This window comes from Capra hircus, chromosome 17 (assembly GCF_001704415.2).
Source record: "Capra hircus breed San Clemente chromosome 17, ASM170441v1, whole genome shotgun sequence".
NCBI classification, from domain to species: domain Eukaryota; kingdom Metazoa; phylum Chordata; class Mammalia; order Artiodactyla; family Bovidae; genus Capra; species Capra hircus.
The window spans coordinates 69,129,653-69,149,721 of NC_030824.1; the positions used below are offsets into that span (position 1 = coordinate 69,129,653).

At 39.4% G+C, this 20,069-nt stretch overlaps 1 protein-coding gene across 2 annotated transcripts in view; it reads left to right on the plus strand.

The window, feature by feature from the left end:
* The window catches only part of KLHL2 (kelch like family member 2), a 161,852-nt gene that overhangs the window by 111,333 nt on the left and 30,450 nt on the right, over positions 1-20,069 (plus strand). For both annotated transcript variants that reach the window (XM_018061632.1, XM_018061633.1), the window contains one exon: positions 19,935-20,044. In XM_018061632.1, coding sequence (XP_017917121.1) covers positions 19,935-20,044 — 110 coding nt within the window. The remainder of the gene's footprint in view (positions 1-19,934; positions 20,045-20,069) is intronic.

Genomic DNA, 20,069 nt, shown 5'->3' on the forward strand with positions numbered 1-20,069 from the left:
CAGGTTCAATCCCTGGGTCTTGAAGATCCCCTGGAAGAGGGCATGGCAGTCCACTCCAGTATTCTTGCCTGAAGAATCCCATGGACAGAGGAGCCTGGCAGGCTACAGCCCACAGGGTCAGAAAGAGTTGAACATGACTGAAGCCACTTTATACACAAACACACACACTTAAACACACACACACATAGTATAGGTAGTAGATTAAAGCACACCCTAATGTAATTTAGAGAAGAGTTTATTTGTACATTATTTAGATGTGCTGTATGTGTTCTCTTGGCCATTCATTAATACTCTCTCATAACTGAGTAATAATTAATTCCCTCCTCTGTTCTCAGTTTCCAGTCATACTTTGTCAGAAGCTTAAATCACCAAACTTTTTCATGAAATAAATTTTTTTTTTATAGTGCAAGGGTTGCAAAGAAGTAAAGAGACATGTTACATGCTTTTGAAAATAATATAATAGGCTCAGATACTGCTTTTTTTGTAGATATTTTAAAAAATTATTGAAATACGATTCCTTCATACTGTTGTGTTAGTTTCTTCTTTACAATGAAGTAAATAAGCTGTATGTTTACATTTATCTCTTTCCTCTTGAACCTCCCACTCCCCCACTCACCCCTCCCAGGTCCTTGTAGAGCACCCAGGTGGAGCTTTCTGTGCTTTATAACAGCTTCCCACTCACTGTTTAAATATCAGTTCAGTTCAGTCGCTCAGTCGTGTCCGACTCTTTGTGACCCCATGAATCACAGCACGCCAGGCCTCCCTGTTCATCACCATCTCCCGGAGTTCACTGAGACTCACGTCCATTGAGTCCATGATGCCATCCAGCCATCTCATCCTCTGTCGTCCCCTTCTCCTCCTGCCCCCAATCCCTCCCAGCATCACAGTTTTTTCCAATGAGTCAACTCTTCGCATGAGGTGGCCAAAATACTGGAGTTTCGGCTTTAGCATCATTCCTTCCAAAGAAATCCCAGGGTTGATCTTCAGAATGGACTGGTTGGATCTCCTTGCAGTCCAGGGGACTGTCAAGAATCTTTTCCAACACCACAGTTCAAAAGCATCAGTTCTTCGGCGCTCAGCCTTCTTCACAGTCCAATTCTCACATCCATACATGACTATAGGAAAAACCATAGCCTTGACTAGATGGACCTTAGTTGGCAAAGTAATGTCTCTGCTTTTGAGTATGCTATCTAGGTTGGTCATAACTTTCCTTCCAAGGAGTAAGCATCTTTTAATTTCATGGCTGCAGTCACCATCTGCAGTGATTTTGGAGCCCCCAAAAATAAAGTCTGACACTGTTTCCACTGTTTCCCCATCTATTTCCCATGAAGTGATGGGACCCGATGCCATGATCTTCGTTTTCTGAATGTTGAGATTTAAGCCAACTTTTTCACTCTCCATTTTCACTTTCATCAAGAGGCTTTTTAGTTCCTCTTCACTTTCTGCCATAAGGGTGGTGTCATCTGCATATCTGAGGTTATTGCTATTTCTCCCAGCAATCTTGATTCCAGCTTGTGTTTCTTCCAGCCCAGCGTTTCTAATGATGTACTCTGCATATGAGTTAAATAAGCAGGGTGACAATATACAGCCTTGACGTACTCCTTCTCCTATTTGGAACCAGTCTGTTTTTCCATGTCCCGTTCTAACTGTTGCTTCCTGACCTGCATACAGATTTCTCAAGAGGCAGGTCAGGTGGTCTGGTATTCCCATCTCTTTCAGAATTTTCTACAGTTTCTTGTGATCCACACAGTCAAAGGCTTTGGCATAGTCAATAAAGCAGAATAGGTGTTTTTCTGGAACTTTCTTGCTTTTCCCATGATCCAGCAGATGTTGGCAATTTGATCTCTGGTTCCTCTACCTTTTCTAAAACCAGCTTGAACATCAGGGAGTTCACAGTTCACGTATTGCTGAAGCCTGGCTTGGAGAATTTTGAACATTACTAGCATGTGAGATGAGTGCAATTGTGCGGTAGTTTGGACATTCTTTGGCATTGCTTTTCTTTGGGATTGGAATGAAAACTGACCTTTTCCAGTCCTGTGGCCACTGCTGAGTTTTCCAAACTTGCTGGCATATTGAGTGCAGCACTTTCACAGCATCATATTTCAGGATTTGAAACAGTTCAATTGGAATTCCATCACCTCCACTAGCTTTGTTCATAGTGATGCTTTCTAAGGCCCACTTGACTTAACATTCCAAGATGTCTGGCTCTAGGTTAGTGATCGCATCATCATGACTATCTGGGTCGTTAAGATCTTTTTTGTACAGTTCTTCTGTGTATTTTTGCCACCTCTTCTTAATATCTTCTGCTTCTGTTAGGTCCATACCATTTCTGTCCTTTATCGAACCCATCTTTCCATGAAATGTTCCCTTGGTATCTCTAATTTTCTTGAAGAGAGCTCTAGTCTTTCCCCATCTGCTGTTCACATATGGTGATGTGTACATGTCAATCCCAACCTCCCGATTTTTCCTACTCTACCCTCCCTCCCCTAACCACATGTCATTTCTCTAGGTCTGTGTCTCTATTCCTGCCTTGGAAATAGGTTCATCTATTCCATTTTTCTAGATTCTATGTGTAAATGTTAGGTGCTCAGTTGTGTCTGACTGTGGCCCCATGGGTTAGCCCACCAGGCTCCTCTGTCCATGGGATTCTCTAGTCAAGAATACTGGAGTGGATTGCCATTCCCTTCTTCAGGAGATCTTCCTCACCCAGGGATTGAACCTGGGTCTTCCACATTGCAGGCAGATTCCTTACTGTCTGAGCCACCAGGGAATATATATCCATTAATATATGATATTTATTTTTCTTTTTCTGGCTTACTTCACTCTGTATGACAAACTCTAGGTCCATTTATGTCTCTACAAATGACCCTATTTCTTTCCTTTGGTGGCTGAGTAATAGGCCATTGTGTTTATGTACCACAGTGTCTTTATCCATTCGTCTGTCATTGGACACTTAGGTAACTTCCATTTCTTGGCTATTGTAAATAGTGCTGCAGTGATTGGGGTACATGTGTCCTTTTGAATTATTATTTTCTTGGGGTATATACCCATTAGTTGGATTGCTGGATCATAGGGTATTTCTGTGTTCAGTTTTTTTAGGAACCTCCATGCTGTTCACAGTAGCTGTATCAGTTTACCTTCTCATCAGTGGTGTAAAAGCATTCCCTTTTCTTCACACCCTCTACACCATTTATTGTTTGTAGACTTTTTGATGATGGCCATTCTGATCCATGTGAGGTGATAACCTCATTGTAGTTTTGATTTGCATTTCTCTTATAATTTTTGATGTTGAGCATCTTTTCATATGTTTGTTGGTCATCTGTAAGTCTTCTTTGGAGAGATGTCTATTTAGGTCTTCTGCCCATTCTTTGACTGAGATAATTATTTTCTTGATGTTGAGCTCCATGAGCTATTTGTATATTTTAAAAGATTAATCCTTTGTTTGTTGCTTTCTTTGCAAATATTTTCTCCCATTCTGAGGATTGTCTTTTCATCTTGTTTGTGTAAATCTTGTGTGGGGAGCCTAATTCCTCCAGCTTTAGTTTTCTTTCTCAAGGTTACTTTGGCTATTTGGTGTCGTTTGTGTTTCCATACAAATTTTAAAATTATTTATTTTTAATTGAATGAAAGATTCTTTAAATTCTGTCATGCTTTATAGTTTTCAGAAGTTTCCCTTCCATAACAAAGTACCATAGACTGGGTGACTTAAGCAATAGAAATTTTCTTCCTCGTAGTTCTGTAGACTAGGAGTCAAAGATCAAGCTTCCAGTAGGGTTGGTTTCTGGTGAGACCTCTCATCCCAGCTTATATATAGATAGTCGCCTTCTCACTGTGTCCCCACATAGCATTTTCTCTGTGCATGTCCCTCTTTTTATAGCAACACCAGTCCTATTCATTTAAGCCTCCCTTGTTACGTCATTTAAATTTAATTACCTCCTTGAAGGATATATCTCCAAATTTGAGGGGGGGGACACAGTTCATTTCACAGGAACAATCCATAATGTTCAACAATGAGCCAAGAGATATCCTAAAGTGATGGCAAATGAGTAGTTAGAGGGAAAACTGATTCAGTTAACCATCAGCTAAGTTTATTAAGTACAAATAGAGGTAGATCAAAGAAGTTGGTATAGAAATACAAAAATGTGTGTAATGACTTTATAAGATGGGCTTGTTTTTTACTGTTGTTATATGTCATATAAATGCTATACTGAAAGTAGATTTCCAGACAAATATATTTTGCTCTGAAAGAGCCTTGGGTAAAGGCCAGGTACAGCTTGTGTAGTAAAGATTTGAACCTCAGACAGAGAAATGTCTCTTCTTTGCCTCAGTTTCTAGGAGGTAATCTCTAGACCCTTGGAATGTTATGCTGATAGGAATGTCTTTGTTTACTCCAGGGCCTTGTGATAGTAATTATGTAATTAGATAGTCAGATAGTAATTTTGTGATTTTGCCTGGGGCCTCAGAGCCACACCCACAACTTAATGAAGGGTGTGGGTTTTCAGTCCTGCAGCTTGATTTCCTCAGGGTTGGAAGCTGAGATCGTCAAATCAGCCCTGATGGGCAGGCAACTATGCATGCAAGATATTTAACGCTATTGACACCAAGGCTTGGTTGGGTTTCCTGTTTGGCAACAGTTCATGCTTTTTTCACACATCATTACCAGGAGAATCATGCTGTCTTGATTCTATGAAAAAGACAATTGGAAACTCTGAATTTTTAGCTTTCTGGACTCTTCCCTATATGCTTTTTCCTTTGGCTGATGTTAATCTCTATCCTAAAACTGTAAGTAACACACATGTGCACATTTACACACACATACAAAAAGTTTCCCACAAATGATTTTATATAATAACCTTTTTCTCCCTACCCTTCCCCCGTTCTCTCTCCCCTCTGATAACCACTAGTTCTCTAAATCTGTGAGTCTGTTCCTTTTTGTTTTATTCACTAGTTCGTTGTATGTTTTAGATTCCACATATAAGTGATACCATACAAGATTTATCTTCCTTTGACTTACTTTACTAAGCATAATGCCTTTCAGGTCTATTCATTTTTCTGCAAATGGAAAATTTTCGTTCTTTTTTATAACTGAGTAAATTCCATTGTGTGTGTGTGTGTATACATACAAATATATAGATATATATGTACACACCCCACATCTTCATCCACTCCTCTGTTGATGGACACTTAGGTCACTTCCATACCTTGACAGTTGTAAATAATGCACTCTTGAACATTGGGGTGCATAGATCTTTTCAAATGAGTGTTCTTGAAGTTTGTTTGTTTGTTTTTGGATATTTACCCAGGAGCAGAATTGCTAGGTCATATGGTAGTTCTGTTTTTAATTTTTTGCAAAACCTCCATACTGTTTTTCACAGTGGCTGCACCAATATACAGTTTACATTCCACCAACAGTGAGCAAGGATTCCTTTATCTCTACATCTTTGCCAACATTTGTTATTTGTGTCCTTTTTTAATGATACTCTTTCTGACTAGTGTGAGCTGATACTTCACTGTGGTTTTGATTTGCATTTCCTAATGATTAGCAGTGTTGGGTATTTTTAATGTGTTTATTGGCCATCTGTATGTCTTTTTTGGAACAAAGTTCAGTTTTTATGCCCCTTTTTAATTGGATTTGTCTTTTTGATGTTGACTTGTATCAACTGTTTATATATGTTGGATATTAACCCCTTATTGATCGTATTATTTGCAAATGTTTTCTCCTACTCAGAAGGTTGTTTTTAGTTTGTTGATGGTCTCATTTGCTGTCCAGAAGCTTTCAAGTTTAATTACGTCCCTTTTGTTTTTGCTTTTGCTTCCTTTGCTTTAGGAGATAGATCAAAAAAGAAATATTGCTGCCATTTATGTCAAAGTGTAATCTGCCTATTTTGTTTTAGTAGTTTTATAGTGTCATTTCTTACATTTAGATCTTTAATCTATTTTGAGTTTATTTTTGTATGTGGTGTGAGAGAGTGTTAATTTTATTCTTTTACACGTAGCTGTCCAATTTTCCCAGAACCACTTATTGAAGAGATGTTTTTTCCATTATTTATTCCTACCTCTGTCATAGATTAATTGACCATCAGTGTGTGGGTTTCTATGCTCTCTCTTCTGTTCCATTGATCTCTATGTGTTGTTGTGCCATAGCATACCATTTTGATTGCTATAGCTTTGTAGTGTAGTCTGAAACCAGGGAACATTATTCTTCCAGCTCTGTTCTTCTTTCTCAAGATGGTTTTGGCTATTTGGGGGTCTTTTGTGTTTCTATAGAAATTTTAAAATTATTTATTCTAGTTCTGTGAAAAATGCCCTTTTGCTTTGATAGGGATTACATTGAATCTGTGGACTACCTTGGGTAGTATGGTCATTTTAGCACTATTCTTCCAATTCATGATCATGGCATATCTTTCATCTGTTTGTGTTGCCTTTCATTTATTTCATCTGTGTCTTATAGTTTTCCAAGTACAGATCTTTTATCTCCTTATCTTTTCTGACCTCAATACTATGATATTAGAAGTTAACTACAAGGGAAAAAACTGTAAAAAATGCAGACATATGGAGGCTAAATGGTAAGCTGCTAAACAATCAGTGGATCAGTGAAGAAATCAAAAATGAAATAAAAAATATATATATCTGAAGATAAATGAAAATGAACACACAGTGATCCAGGACCTGTGGGAAACAGAAAAAGCAATTCTGAAGGCAAGTTTGTAGCAATACAAGCTTACCCAGGAATCAAGAAAAGTTTCAAATAAGCAATCCAATCTTACACCTAAAGGAACTAGAAAAAGAAAAAGACAAAATCCAAAGTTAGTAGAAGGAAAGAAATCATAAAGGGTAGAGCAGAAATAAATAAAATAGAGGCTAAAGGAAAAAAATAGAAAAGATCAATGAAACTAAAGCTGGTTCTTTGAAAAAGCAAGCAAAACTGATAAATCTTTAGCCAGACTCATCAAGAGAGAAAGAGAAAGGACCCAGATCAATAAAATCAGACATGAAAAAGGAGAAATTACAACCAGCACCGCAGAAATGCAAAAAAATCATTATGAGGCTACCGCAAGGAACTATATGACAGTACAATGGATAATCTAGGAGAAATGTGGAAATTCTTAGAAAAGTATAATCTCTCAAGACTGAACAAGGGAAAAATAGAAGCTATGAACAGATCAATTACAAGTAATGACATTGAATTTTTAAAACTTCTAGAAAACAAAAGTCCAGGACCATATGGCTTTATAGGTGAATTCTATAAAACACTTAGAGAAGAGTTAACACCTTTCCTTCTCAAGCTGTTCCAAAAAATTGCAGAGGAAGGAACACTTCTAAAGTCATCCTGTGAGGGCACCTGAAACCAAAACCAGACAAAGATATCACACACAAAAAAGAGAATTACAGACCAAAATCACTGATGAACATAGATGTAAAAATCCTCAGCAAAATACTACCCAACCAACTCCGATAGTACATTTGTAGTTGTTCAGTTATGTCTGACTCTGCGACCCTGTGGACTACAGCACACGAGGTTTCCCTGTCCCTCACCATCTCCTGAAGCTTGCTCAAACTCATATCCTTTGAGTTGGTGATACCATCCAGCCATCTCATCCTCTGTCGTCCCCTTCTCCCCCTGCCTTCAGTCTTTCCCAGGATTAGGGTCTTTTCCAATGAATCGGTTCTTCACATCAGATGGCCGATGTATCGGAGTTTCACTTTCAGCTGAAGTCCTTATTAATACCATCACATCATAAAGAATGGATGCTTTCAACGTTTTTAGCTTGATACTGAATAAATTGGTTAAACTTTAAGGTTGGTAGGGTCATCCAGAGCAAACACAGGCTGATAAGAAACAATATGAAGATTCCCTGGTACCTCAGTAATAAAGAATCCGCCTGTCAGTGCAGGAGACACAGGTTCAATCCCTAGTCCAGGAAGATCCTATGCTTCAGAGATCTAAGCCTGTGTGTCACAGCTATTGAGTCTGTGCTCTCGAGCACAGGAGCCATACCTACTGAACCCCACACACCCTAGAACCTGACCATGAGAAGTCTGTGCACTGCAACTAGAGAGCGGCCCCCACTCCTTGCAACTAGAGAAAAGCCTTCACAGAAACAAAGACCCAACACAGCCAAAAATAAGCAAATATTAAAAAAAAAAGACTTTAAAGCACAAATGAGGAACAACAAAAAAAATCCCAATAGGAACTGGAGACCAAGGCTTCAGAATATATAAAGTAGCAGATTGTTGGCAATGTCAAGTATAAGCTGTTTTGGAAACAGTTTAGTGAAGATTGTGTCAGGGATAGTGGCCCTAGGATATCCCCAAGTCCTGTTGGCCTGTGGGATGATCAGGGCAGACAAATTGTGTAAATTGCTGTGGGTAGGTAAGTGGAATCTTCAGGTTTAGTGGGAAAGATCAGTAAATGCTCACGTTCAGTTCAATTCAGTTCAGTCGCTCAGTCGTGTCTGACTCTTTGCAACCCCATGAATCGCAGCACACCAGGCCTCCCTGTCCATCACCAACCCCTGGAGTTCACTGAGACTCACGTCCATCGAGTCAGTGATGCCATCCAGCCATCTCATCCCCTGTCATCCTCTTCTCCTCCTGCCCCCCATCCCTCCCAGCATCAGAGTCTTTTCCAATGAGTCAACTCTTCACATGAGGTGGCCAAAGTACTGGAGTTTCAGCTTTAGCATCATTCCTTCCATGAACAGTATGAAAAGGCAAAATGATAGGATACTGAAAGAGGAACTCCCCAGGTCAGTAGGTGCCCAATATGCTCCTGGAGATCAGTGGAAAAATAACTCCAGAAAGAATGAAGGGATGGAGCCAAAGCAAAAACAATACCCAGCTGTGGATGTGACTGGTGATAGAAGCAAGATCCAATGCTATAAAGAGCAATATTGCATAGGAACCTGGAATGTCAGGTCCATGAATCAAGGCAAATTGGAAGTAGTCAAACGAGATGGCAAGAGTGAATGTCGACATTCTAGGAATCAGCGAACTAAAATGGACTGGAATGGGTGAATGCTCACGTTAGGTGACATTAAATTAAAAATATTTTTCACAGGACAAACTTTTCTAATCAAAGACATTTAAAGTGTCCCAGAGTGCCTTTCAGTGACTAAGCCAGAATTCTAGTGTTTCTGGGCACATGTGTATTACAGAAAGAGTTCTGTCATGCTGCCTGTCAATTAATACAGCAGAACATTTGAAGATTGATACTGTTCAATAGAGTTCAGTTCAGTCGCTCAGTCATGTCCAGCTCTTTGCGACCCCATGAACCACAGCATGCCAGGCCTCCCTGTCCATCAACAACTCCTGGAGTCCACCCAAACCCATGTCCATTGTGTTGGTGATGCCATCCAACCATCTCATCGTCTGTCATCCCCTTCTCCTCCTGCCCTCAATCTTTCCCAGCATCAGGGTCTCTTCAAATGAGTCAGCTCTCCACATCAGGTGGCCAAAGTATTGGAGTTTCAGCTTCAACGTCAGTTCCTCCAGTGAACACCCAGGACTGATTTCCTTTAGGATGGACTAATTGGATCTCCTGGCAGTCCAGGGGACTCTCAAGAGTCTTCTCCAACACCACAATTCAAAACTTGCTCAAATTCGTGTCCATTGAGTCCATGATGCTGTCTAACCATCTAATCCTCTTGCCTTTGATCTTTCTCAGCATCAGAATATATTCCAGTGAGTCAGCTCTTTGCATCTGGTGGCCAGAGTATTGGAGCTTCAGCTTTAGCATCAGTCCTTCCAATGAATATTCAGGGTTGATTTCCTTTAGGATTGACCGGTTTGACCTCCTTGCAGTCCGAGGGACTCTCCAGAATCTTCTCCAAAACCATAGTTCAAAAGCATCAGTTCTTTGGTGCTCATCCTTTATGGTCCAACTCACATCTCTACATGACTACTGGAAAAACCATAGCTTTGACTATACAGACATTTGTTGGTAAAGTAATGTTTCTGCCTTTTAATACACTCCTAGGTTTGTCATAGCTTTCCTTCCAAGGGGCAAGCATCTTTTAATTTCTTGGCTGTAGTCACTGTTCACAGTGATTTTGGAGTCCAAGAAAATAAAATCTGTCACTGTTTCCACTCTTTTCCATTCTCTTGCCATGAAGTGATGGGACCAATGCCATGATCTTCATTCTTTGAATGTTGAATGTTAAGCCAGCTTTTCACTCTCATCAAGAAGCTCTTTAGTTCCTCTTCACCTTTTGTCATTAGATTGATATCATCTGCATGTTGAAGTTTTTGATATTTCTCCTGGCAGTCTTGATTCCAGTTTGTGATTCATCCAACCTGTGGCTTTTCATGATGTACTCTGCATATAAGTTAATAAGCAAGGTGATGATACACAGCCTTGTCATTCTCCTTTCCCAATTTTGAACAAATCCACTGTTCCATGTCCAGTCCTAACTGTTGCTTCTTGACTCACATACAGGTTTCTCAGGAGACAGGTCAGGTGGTCTGGTATTCCCATCTCTTTAAGAATTTTCCAGTTTGTTGTGATCCACACGGTCAAAGGCTTTAGTGTACTCAGTGAAGCAGAGGTAGATGTTTTTTCTGGAATTCTCTTACTTTCTCCATGATCAAATGAATGTTGTCAATTTGATCATCCCTGTTTCTTCCAAACCCTGCTTGTACATCTGGAAGTTCTCGGTTTGCATACTGCTGAAGCCTAGCTTGAAGGATTTTGAGCATAATCTTGCTAGCATCTGAAATGAGCACAATTGTATGGCAGTTGGAACATTCTTTGGCATTGGCCTTCTTTAGGATTGGAATGAAAATTGACCTTTTCTAGTCCTGTAGCCACTGCTGCATTTTCCAAATTTGCTAGGATATTGAGTTCAGCCCTTTAACTACATCTTCTTTTAGGGTTTTTAATAGTTCAGCTAGAATTCCATCAGCTCCACTAGCTTTGTTCCTTCCTAGTAAAGCTTTCTGAGGCCCATGACTTCACATTCCAAGATGTCCAGCTCTAGGTGAATGACCACAGCATTGTGGTTATCCAGCTCATTAAGACATTTCTTGTATAGTTCATCTGTGTATTCTTGCCACCTCTTCTGCTTCTGTTAATGTCCTTTCCATTTCTATCCTTTATTGTGCACATCCTTGCATGAAATGTTCCCTTGATATCTCCAGTTTTCTTGAAGAGATCTCTGGTCTTCTCATTCTATTGTTTTCCTCTATTTTTTGCCCTGTTTATTTAAAAAGGCCTTCTTATCCCTTCTTGCTATTCTCTGAAACTCTGCATTCAGTTGGGTATATCTTTCCCCTTCTCCTTTGCTTTTCACTTCTTTTGTTTCTCCTTCTCCCTTGCCTTTCACTTCTTTTCTTTTCTCAGCTATTTGTAGAGCCTCCTCAGACATCCACTCTGCCTTCTTGCATTTCTTTTTCTTTGGTCACCGCCTCCTGTACAGTGTCATGAACCTCTATGCATAGGTCTTCAGGCACTCTGTCTGTCAGATCTAGTCCCTTGAATCTGTTTGTCACCTCCACTGTATAATCATAGGGGATCTGACTTAGCTCCTACCTGAATGCCCTGATGGTTTTCCCTACTTTCTTCAATTTAGGCCTGAATTTTGCAATAAGGAGGTCATGATCTGACCCCCAGTCAGCTCTTTTTGCTGAGCTTCTCCATCTTTGGCAGCAAAGAACATGATCAGTCTGATTTCACTATTGACCATCTAGTGATATCCATGTGTAGAGTCATCTCTTTGGTTGTTCCAAAAGGTTGTTTACTATGAAAAGTGTGTTCTCTTGACAGAAATCTTGTTAGCCTTTGCCCTGCTTAATTTTGCACTCCGAGGCCAAACTTGCATGTTGTAGGTATCTCTTAATTTCCTACTTTTGTAGGAATCTTTTGATGAATCTTTTTTGGTGTTCTAGTATGTGTTATACGTCTTCATAAAACTGGTCAGGTTCAGCTTCTCTGGCATCAGTGGTTAGGACATAGACCCATTTCAGTATTCTTGCCTAGAGAATTCTATGGACAGAGGAGCTTGGCAAGGTATAGTTTATAGCGTCAAAAAGACTTGACTGAAGTGGCTTAATACACACCGTGTTGAATGGTTTGCCTTGCGAACGGGGGTTGCAGCCGAATACTGCATTTCTGACTCTTGTTGACTATGAGGGCTACTCCATTTCTTCTAAGAGATTCTTACCCACAATAATAGATATAATGGTCATCTGAATTATTATAAAAGTTGCCCATTCCTGTCCTTAGTTCACTGATTCCTAAGATGTTGATGTTCATTCATCTCCTGCTTGACCACAGCCAATTTACCCTGATTCATGGACCTAACATTCTAGGTTCTTATGTAGTTTTGTTTTTTATGACATCAGACTTTACTTTCACCAGCAGATACATCCACAACTGACTGTTGTTTCTGCTTTGGCCCAGCCATTTCATGCTTACTTGAGCTGTTAGTAATTGCCTTCCAGTGGCATATTGGACACCTTCCAACCGGGTTGGGGAGACTCATATTGCAATGAAATATCTTTTTGCCTTTTCATAGTGTCCATGGGGTTCTCGGTGTAAGAATGTTAGGCTGGGCTGCCATTTCCTTCTCCAGTGGACCACATTTTGTCAGAACTCTTCACTATGACCAGACCGTTGTGGGTACTACTAATGAAGAGTACATGATGAGTTTAGAGCCCAAACTTGACTTTGGATAGGTTACTAATGCCCTTGCTTCAAAGTTTATTAATGAATAGTTATTTATTTTTAAAAAGTCACCTGGTTTATTTTTTAGCAAGTCCATTGTTTTGATTGATGAGGCAGAGGCTAGAGTAACCCATACAGTCATGATTTGGAAAAGTAATATATTTGTTACTATTAGGGATTTTTTCCCATGTGAAAAGTATGTAGAGGTAACCTCTTTCTTTGATTCGGATTTTAAAATTATAAAAGGAACTTGGTGTAAAATCACTGCAGACCTATATTTGGAAGTGAAATATTTTATGATTAGGAAGTAAAGAGGTTTATATCCACTTGCCTTTTATTCAGTAGCTGTTATACATTTATCTTTGAACTTCCAATTTGTTATCACAAGCATTTTAAAGTTTATATGCTGTTTGCCAGATTTTTGCTAAAATGAATTTATTTGGGAACTTTAAATACAAAGGATCTCTTTGTGCCTTTTTTATGTTCCTCTGAAGCACAGATCCAATCACTGAAAAAAGGTTTTCCTTATTTCTTTATAAGGAAAGTATAAAAACTTCTGAAATAATTTTTTTGTGTCAACTTATTTCGAGATCATGAAAATTAGGATTTTATTTTAGGTGTAGAAATGATCTTTGTAATTAATCATGATGGTTTATTAAAATCTATAATCCTATTAAATATTTCATGCTAGGTTTTGAAGTACTGTTGTGAAGTAATATGCTATAGAGACTAGGTATCTCTTAAAATTGGTTATTTAAGTTTAATCTCTAGTTTGTAGTCTTTCAAATACCAATTTTACTTTTCTTCCATTGACTTTTGATGTATTACAGATTCAGTTACAAAGTATTCATTTCTGTTTTTCTTTATTAGTACACTCTTTTTTCAGTAAAATTTGTTAGAGCAGTTGTAGGTTTATAGACGAAGAGAGGGGCAAAGCAGAGTTCTTCCTGTGTCCTCTCTCTTCTTACAGCCTCTGCTATTTTCAACATCTTACATTAGTGTGGTATATTTGTTATAGATTTTGAGCCAGTATTAATACATTATTATTAACTGAAGACCATAGTATTTATTATGGTTTGCTCTTTGTGCTGTATATTCTGTGGGTTTTGACAATGTATAATGACAGGTATCCACCATTATCCTTAAAGGCAGAGGTTCTTTTCTCAGCCCTGTCTAGTCTACTAATAAGCTCATCAAGGACATTCTTCATTTTTCTTATAGTGTTTTTGTTTTCTAGCATTTCTTTTTGATTTTTTTTCTTAGACATTTCCATCTCTCTGTTTACATTACATATCTATTCTTTAATGCTGTCTACTTTATCCAGTAGAGCCCTGAGCATATTTATCATGATAGTGAAAGTTAAAGTGTTAGTCACTCAGTCGTGTCCAGCTCTTGAGACTCCATGGACTGTAGCTCGCCAGGCTCCTCTGTCCATTGAATTGTCCAGGCAAGAATACTAGCGTGGGTTGCCATTTCCTTCTCCAGGTGATCTTCCCAACCCAGGGATTGAACCCAGGTCTCTTGCATTGCAGGCAGACTCTTTACCATCTGAGCCACCAGGGAAACCCTGAATTTATCATAGTTGTTAAATTGTGTTTTAAGTTCCCAGTTTGATAAATGCAGCATCCCTGCCATATCTGCTTCTGATGCTTGGTCTGTCTCTTCAAGTTGTGTCTTTTGCCTTTTGGAATGCCTCATAATTCTTTTCCTCATAGCCATATGTGATAACACCCAGTGAACTGCTATACACAGGCCTTTAGAGATCTGGCAGTGAGATGTGGGGAAAGAACCCTTCTATATATGACTAGAAGGGTTTGTTAGTGAGCTTATGGCTCTGGACTGAGCTTCACAAATGTTTTTCTGGTTTCTTTCTCCCTCCTAGGTGGAACTGGTTGGACAGAGTAGGCTGGAGTTGGGTGTTTCTCTAACTTCAATCAGTTAGGCTCTGGTTAACTAGATACTCCTGAGGGCAGATCTTGTTAATGTAACACATCAGAATGAGCACAGGCCTTAGCAGGCAGCCATTACTGTACATCATTATTCCCCACCCTGTTACTAGGCAACAAGTCTTACTCAGCCATTGGTTGGTGCCGCCTCACTGCCCCCTCCCCACCCCAAGCAACCAACTGTCCTGCCCAGCTATTGGTCAGCACCACAGTGGGCCCTGCCCACAAGGAACTGTCAGTGAGGGACCATTAGGGAAGTGATTCAGCCAGGGTCAATGGTGTGGTGGTCATCAGGTAGAGAGTGAGGTAAGAGGAAGATTCAGGCCTTCTCCTGGAGGCCCTCCAGCTAACCCAGCCTTGGGCCAACTGGTGAGCTGGCGGGCCCAGGGAGCAGGCTGGACACTCTGTCTTGCAGGGCTCCAGAGCCCTCACTCAAGCCCTCCATGCCGAGGCCCAGGCCTTGAGGCAGCAGTGAACCTGTCTGTGACCTAATAGCAGTGCCCGTTTGTCTGGGTCACAGTCTGTGAGACCTGGTCTCCCCTACTTGGGCAGCCTGAGGAGACTGAGGGCCAGTTGGGTTGGATGCCTGGCTCCCTCAGGGGTGACAGGTGGGCAGAGTGTGGGGAACCTGGCCGTGAGGAGCTATAGCTGAGCTCTGTCTGCCTCCTCTTAGCCAGGACTGGGACCTCGGAGGGTGAAAGTTGTGCCTTGGGACTTTGCCCTTTCTTGTCAGGACAGAGTAACATTATTCTGTTAACAATAAATAAATAACATTCGTTTGGTAGAGATTTACAGGAAAATCGTTACCGGACCATGACCTGACCTCAAGAGCAAAGGATCTGACACCAGGAAGTTTGCAACAACTAACTTCCTATCCCTTAATTTTTGCTTTTAAAGAGGCTTGCTAAAAGCTTTCAATAACTTTGTGGTTCTTAGGGTGTGAGCCACCCATCTCCCTGTATGAATCTGTAATAAACCTTTCTTAGTTCCAGACTCTTAATGTTTTATTATTGATAGGTCTCTCTGCATCAGACACACAGACTTGGCGATTCGGTAACATTAAGAACACAGTTCAGTTCAGTCGCTCAGTCGTCTCTGACTTCGCGACCCCATGAATCGCAGCACACCAGGCCTCCCTGTCCATCACCAACTCCCGGAGTTCACTCAGACTCATGTCCATCGAGTCGGTGATGCCATCCAGCCATCTCATCCTCTGTCGTCACCTTCTCCTCCTGCCCCCAATCCCTCCCAGCATCAATATATTTGGGTATTTCAAAATTGTTTCGTTTCTCCTCGCCCTACAGAAGCTACAGGGGGTTATTGTCTCATATTTACTGTGGAAACATGTTTGAGCTTCTGGAGGAAATCTCCCAGGATTGTAGAATACCACTGTGACTGGGTCCGCATGGAGTTTTTAACGCTTAAATCTCCACACTGAGATTTCCCTGCACTTGCACCAGTTCCCATACGGTCTCCACTTGTGAGTCTCTGCTCCAATCAGCTGCATTTCCCTGCATTCTCCTGTTGATGTCTTCAGTCTTGGGGACATGGTGTGCCTTGTGTTTTCTACAAGGGAGCCAACTATTCGTTTTTATGGTATGTTAAAACATGTACTTGAATCTTTTTATAAAAAAAAAAAACCTTTGAAATAAATTGCTAGTAGAATACAATTAATTGTAAAGACCTAGAAAATACCTATAATTCCTGGCAGATTTTTACTTTAGAACATAGGTATCACAATATAGTATAATTGAATCTTTACCATTTACCATGTGCATGTGTGCGTGCTCAGTTGTTATCTGACTCTTTGCTATCCCTTTGACTGTGTGTAGCCCAGCCAGGCTTCTCTGTCCATGGAATTGTCCAGGCAAGAATACTGGAGTGGGTTGCCATTTCTTTTATAGATGCTTATTTATAAGCTATTAAGGTATTTAATTCTCACAGGAGTCTTTCTTATGTAAGGTATTTTTATTATCCCCATTTTACAGTTGAGGAAGCCAAGATTTAGAGAAATTACAAAACATGCCCAGGGTTTTACAAGCTAGCACATGGCAGAGCTGGGATTTGAAAACCACATTTCCTTGTGAATTCACACTTTAAAATGAGAGCTGGGTATGGAGGAAAGGATACTTTGTAAATGATTATTCATTTATTTATTTACTTTTAAGTTTTTAAGTTAGTGATTGTGTTAATAGTCCTCTCTTCCCCTTTGGAGGAATGAGTATATTTGTGAAATCAAAGAAAGGTGTTTTTTTGTTTGGGTTTGTTTTTTGTTTGTTTGTTTGTTTGTTAGATTTTAAAGAATTATTAATCTCACTGGTTTCTGGAAGGGAGTTGAGGGTATAAAATAGTATATAACTTGATCCTCAAATAAGTTGCTTACATAGTATTCAGAGCTATCTATGAAAGTAAAAGAGAAAGTGTTAGTCACTCTGTTTTTTGGGGGTTTTTTTGCGTATTGTAAATAGCTTGTTTTTTTGTTTTTGTTTTTTTTTTTAATTTTACTTTACAATACTGTATAGGTTTTGCCATACATTGATGTGAATCCACCACAGGTGTACATGAGTTCCCAATCCTGAATCCCCCCTCCCATTACCCTCCCCATATCATCTCTCTGGGTCATCCCAATGCACCAGCCCCAAGCATGCTGTATCCTGTATCGAACCTAGGCTGGTGATTCGTTTCTTGCATGATAGTATGCATGTTTCAATGCCATTCTCCCAAATCATCCCACCCTCTCCCTCTCCCACAGAGTCCAAAAGTCTGTTCTCTATATCTGTGTCTCTTTTGCTGTCTCGCATACAGGGTTATCATTATGATCTTTCCAAGTTCCATATATATGTGTTAGTATACTGTATTGGTGTTTTTCTTTCTGGCATACTTCACTCTGTATAATCAGCTCCAGTTTCATCCACTTAATTAGAACTGATTCAAATGTATTCTTTTTAATGGCTGAGTAATACTCCATTGTGTATATGTACCACAGCTTTCTTATCCATTCATCTGCTGATGGACATCTAGATTGCTTCTATGTCCTGGCTATTATAAACAATGCTATGATGAACATTGGGGTACACGTGTCTCTTTCAATTCTGGTTTCCTTGGTGTGTATGCCCAGCAGTGGGATTGCTGGGTCAGGCCAATATCACTGATGAACATAGATGCAAAAATCCTTAACAAAATTCTAGCAATCAGAATCCAACAACACATTAACAAGATCATACACCATCACCAAGTGGGCTTTATCCCAGGGATGCCAGGATTCTTCAATATCTGCAAATCGATCAATGTAATTCACCACATTACAAACTGAAAAAGTAAAAGCCATCTGATTATCTCAATAGATGCAGAGAAGGCCTTTGACAAAATTCAACATCTATTTATGATTAAAAACTCTCTAGAAAGCAGGAATAGAAGGAACATACCTCAACATAATAAAAGCTATATATGACAAACCCTCAGCAAACATTATCCTCAATGGTGAAAAATTGAAAGCATTTCCCCTAAAGTCAGGAACAAGACAAGGGTGCCCACTTTCACCACTACTATTCAACATAGTTCTGGAAGTCTTGGCCATAGCAATCAGAGCAGAAAAAGAAATAAAAGGAATCCAAATTGGAAAAGAAGAAGTAAAACTCTCACTGTTTGCAGATGACATGATCCTCTACATAGAAAACCCTGAAGACTCCACCAGAAAATTACTAGAGCTAAGCAATGAATATAGTAAAGTTGCAGGATATAAAATCAACACACAGAAATCCCTTGCATTCCTATACACTAATAATGAGAAAGTAGAAAAAGAAATTAAGGAAACAATTCCATTCACCACTGCAACAAAAAAGAATAAACTACTTAGGAATATATCTACCTAAAGAAACTAAAGACCTATATATAGAAAACTATAAAACACTGGTGAAAGAAATCAAAGAGGACACTAATAGATGAAGAAATATATCGTGTTCATGGGTCGGAAGAATCAATATAGTGAAAATGAGTATACTACCCAAAGCAATCTATAGATTCAATGCAATCCCTATCAAGCTACCAGCGGTATTTTTCACAGAGCTAGAACAAATAATTTCACAATTTGTATGGAAATACAAAAAACCTCAAATAGCCAAAGCAATCTTGAGAAAGAAGAATGGAACTGGAGGAATCAACCTGCCTGACTTCAGGCTCTACTACAAAGCCACAGTCATCAAGACAGTATGGTACGGGCACAAAGACAGAAGTATGGATCAATGGAACAAAATAGAAAGCCCAGAGATAAATCCACATACCTATGGACACCTTATCTTTGACAAAGGAGGCAAGAATATACAATGGATTAAAGACAATCTCTTTAACAAGTGGTGCTGGGAAAACTGGTCAACCACTTGTAAAAGAATGAAACTAGAACACTTTTTAACACCATACACAAAAATAAACTCAAAATGGATTAAAGATCTAAATGTAAGACCAGAAACTATAAAACTCCTAGAGGAGAACATAGGCAAAACACTCTCCGACATAAATCACAGCAGGATCCTCTAAGACCCATCTCCCAGAATACTGGAAATAAAAGCAAAAATAAACAAATGGGATCTAATTAAAATTAAAAACTTCTGTACAACAAAGGAAACTAGTCACTCTGTTTTATCTGACTGTTTCAACCCCATAGACTGTAGCCTGCCAGGCTCCTCTGTCCATGGGATTCTCTAGGCAAGAATACTGGAATGGCTTGCCATGCCCTTCTCCAGGGGATCTTCCCAACCCAGGAATCTAACCTGGGTCCCTTGCATTGCAGTCAGACTCTTCACCATCTGAGTCACCAGGATAGCCCAGAGCTATCTCTATCATAAACCAATTCTTTTTTTTAAAATAATGCTCATATATTCAGACTGATCAGCTTTTAAGATATGTTTGTTTAGTTTAGTCTGCAGTTTTTAAATAAAGCAGCTTCCTCTCCTTACATCATTATGTTCTGAAGCCCTCTGATATTTTACATAATACATTCAAATGTGTAATACATCATGCTATTTATCTGATTTTACAAAAGGTTTTACAAATTCAATACTGATAGTCTTATTAACACATAAGGAATAGATGTTTAACTCTAAAATACCCCCTAATAAAATAAAAGTAGTCCATCTGAGTGTACAGTCAGGTAGATTTCCTGCCTGGGCTACCACTGAGTTTGTTTGAGTCGTTACTAATTACTAGTCCTCACTTACGAAATATACTTGGTTTTCTCATTCATAGGTTAGATTAAGAAAACCCTCTTCTTTTCTAAGTAGTTTGAAACTATGATAATAGAATCGATTCTCTTTGTAACCTCCAAACAGAACAACATTTTGCAGATGTCGTCCTCAGTGAAGAATTTCTCAACCTTGGCATTGAACAAGTGTGCAGCCTAATCTCAAGTGACAAACTTACCATTTCTTCAGAAGAGAAGGTACGTGTATTTTTCTTTTTCTGGT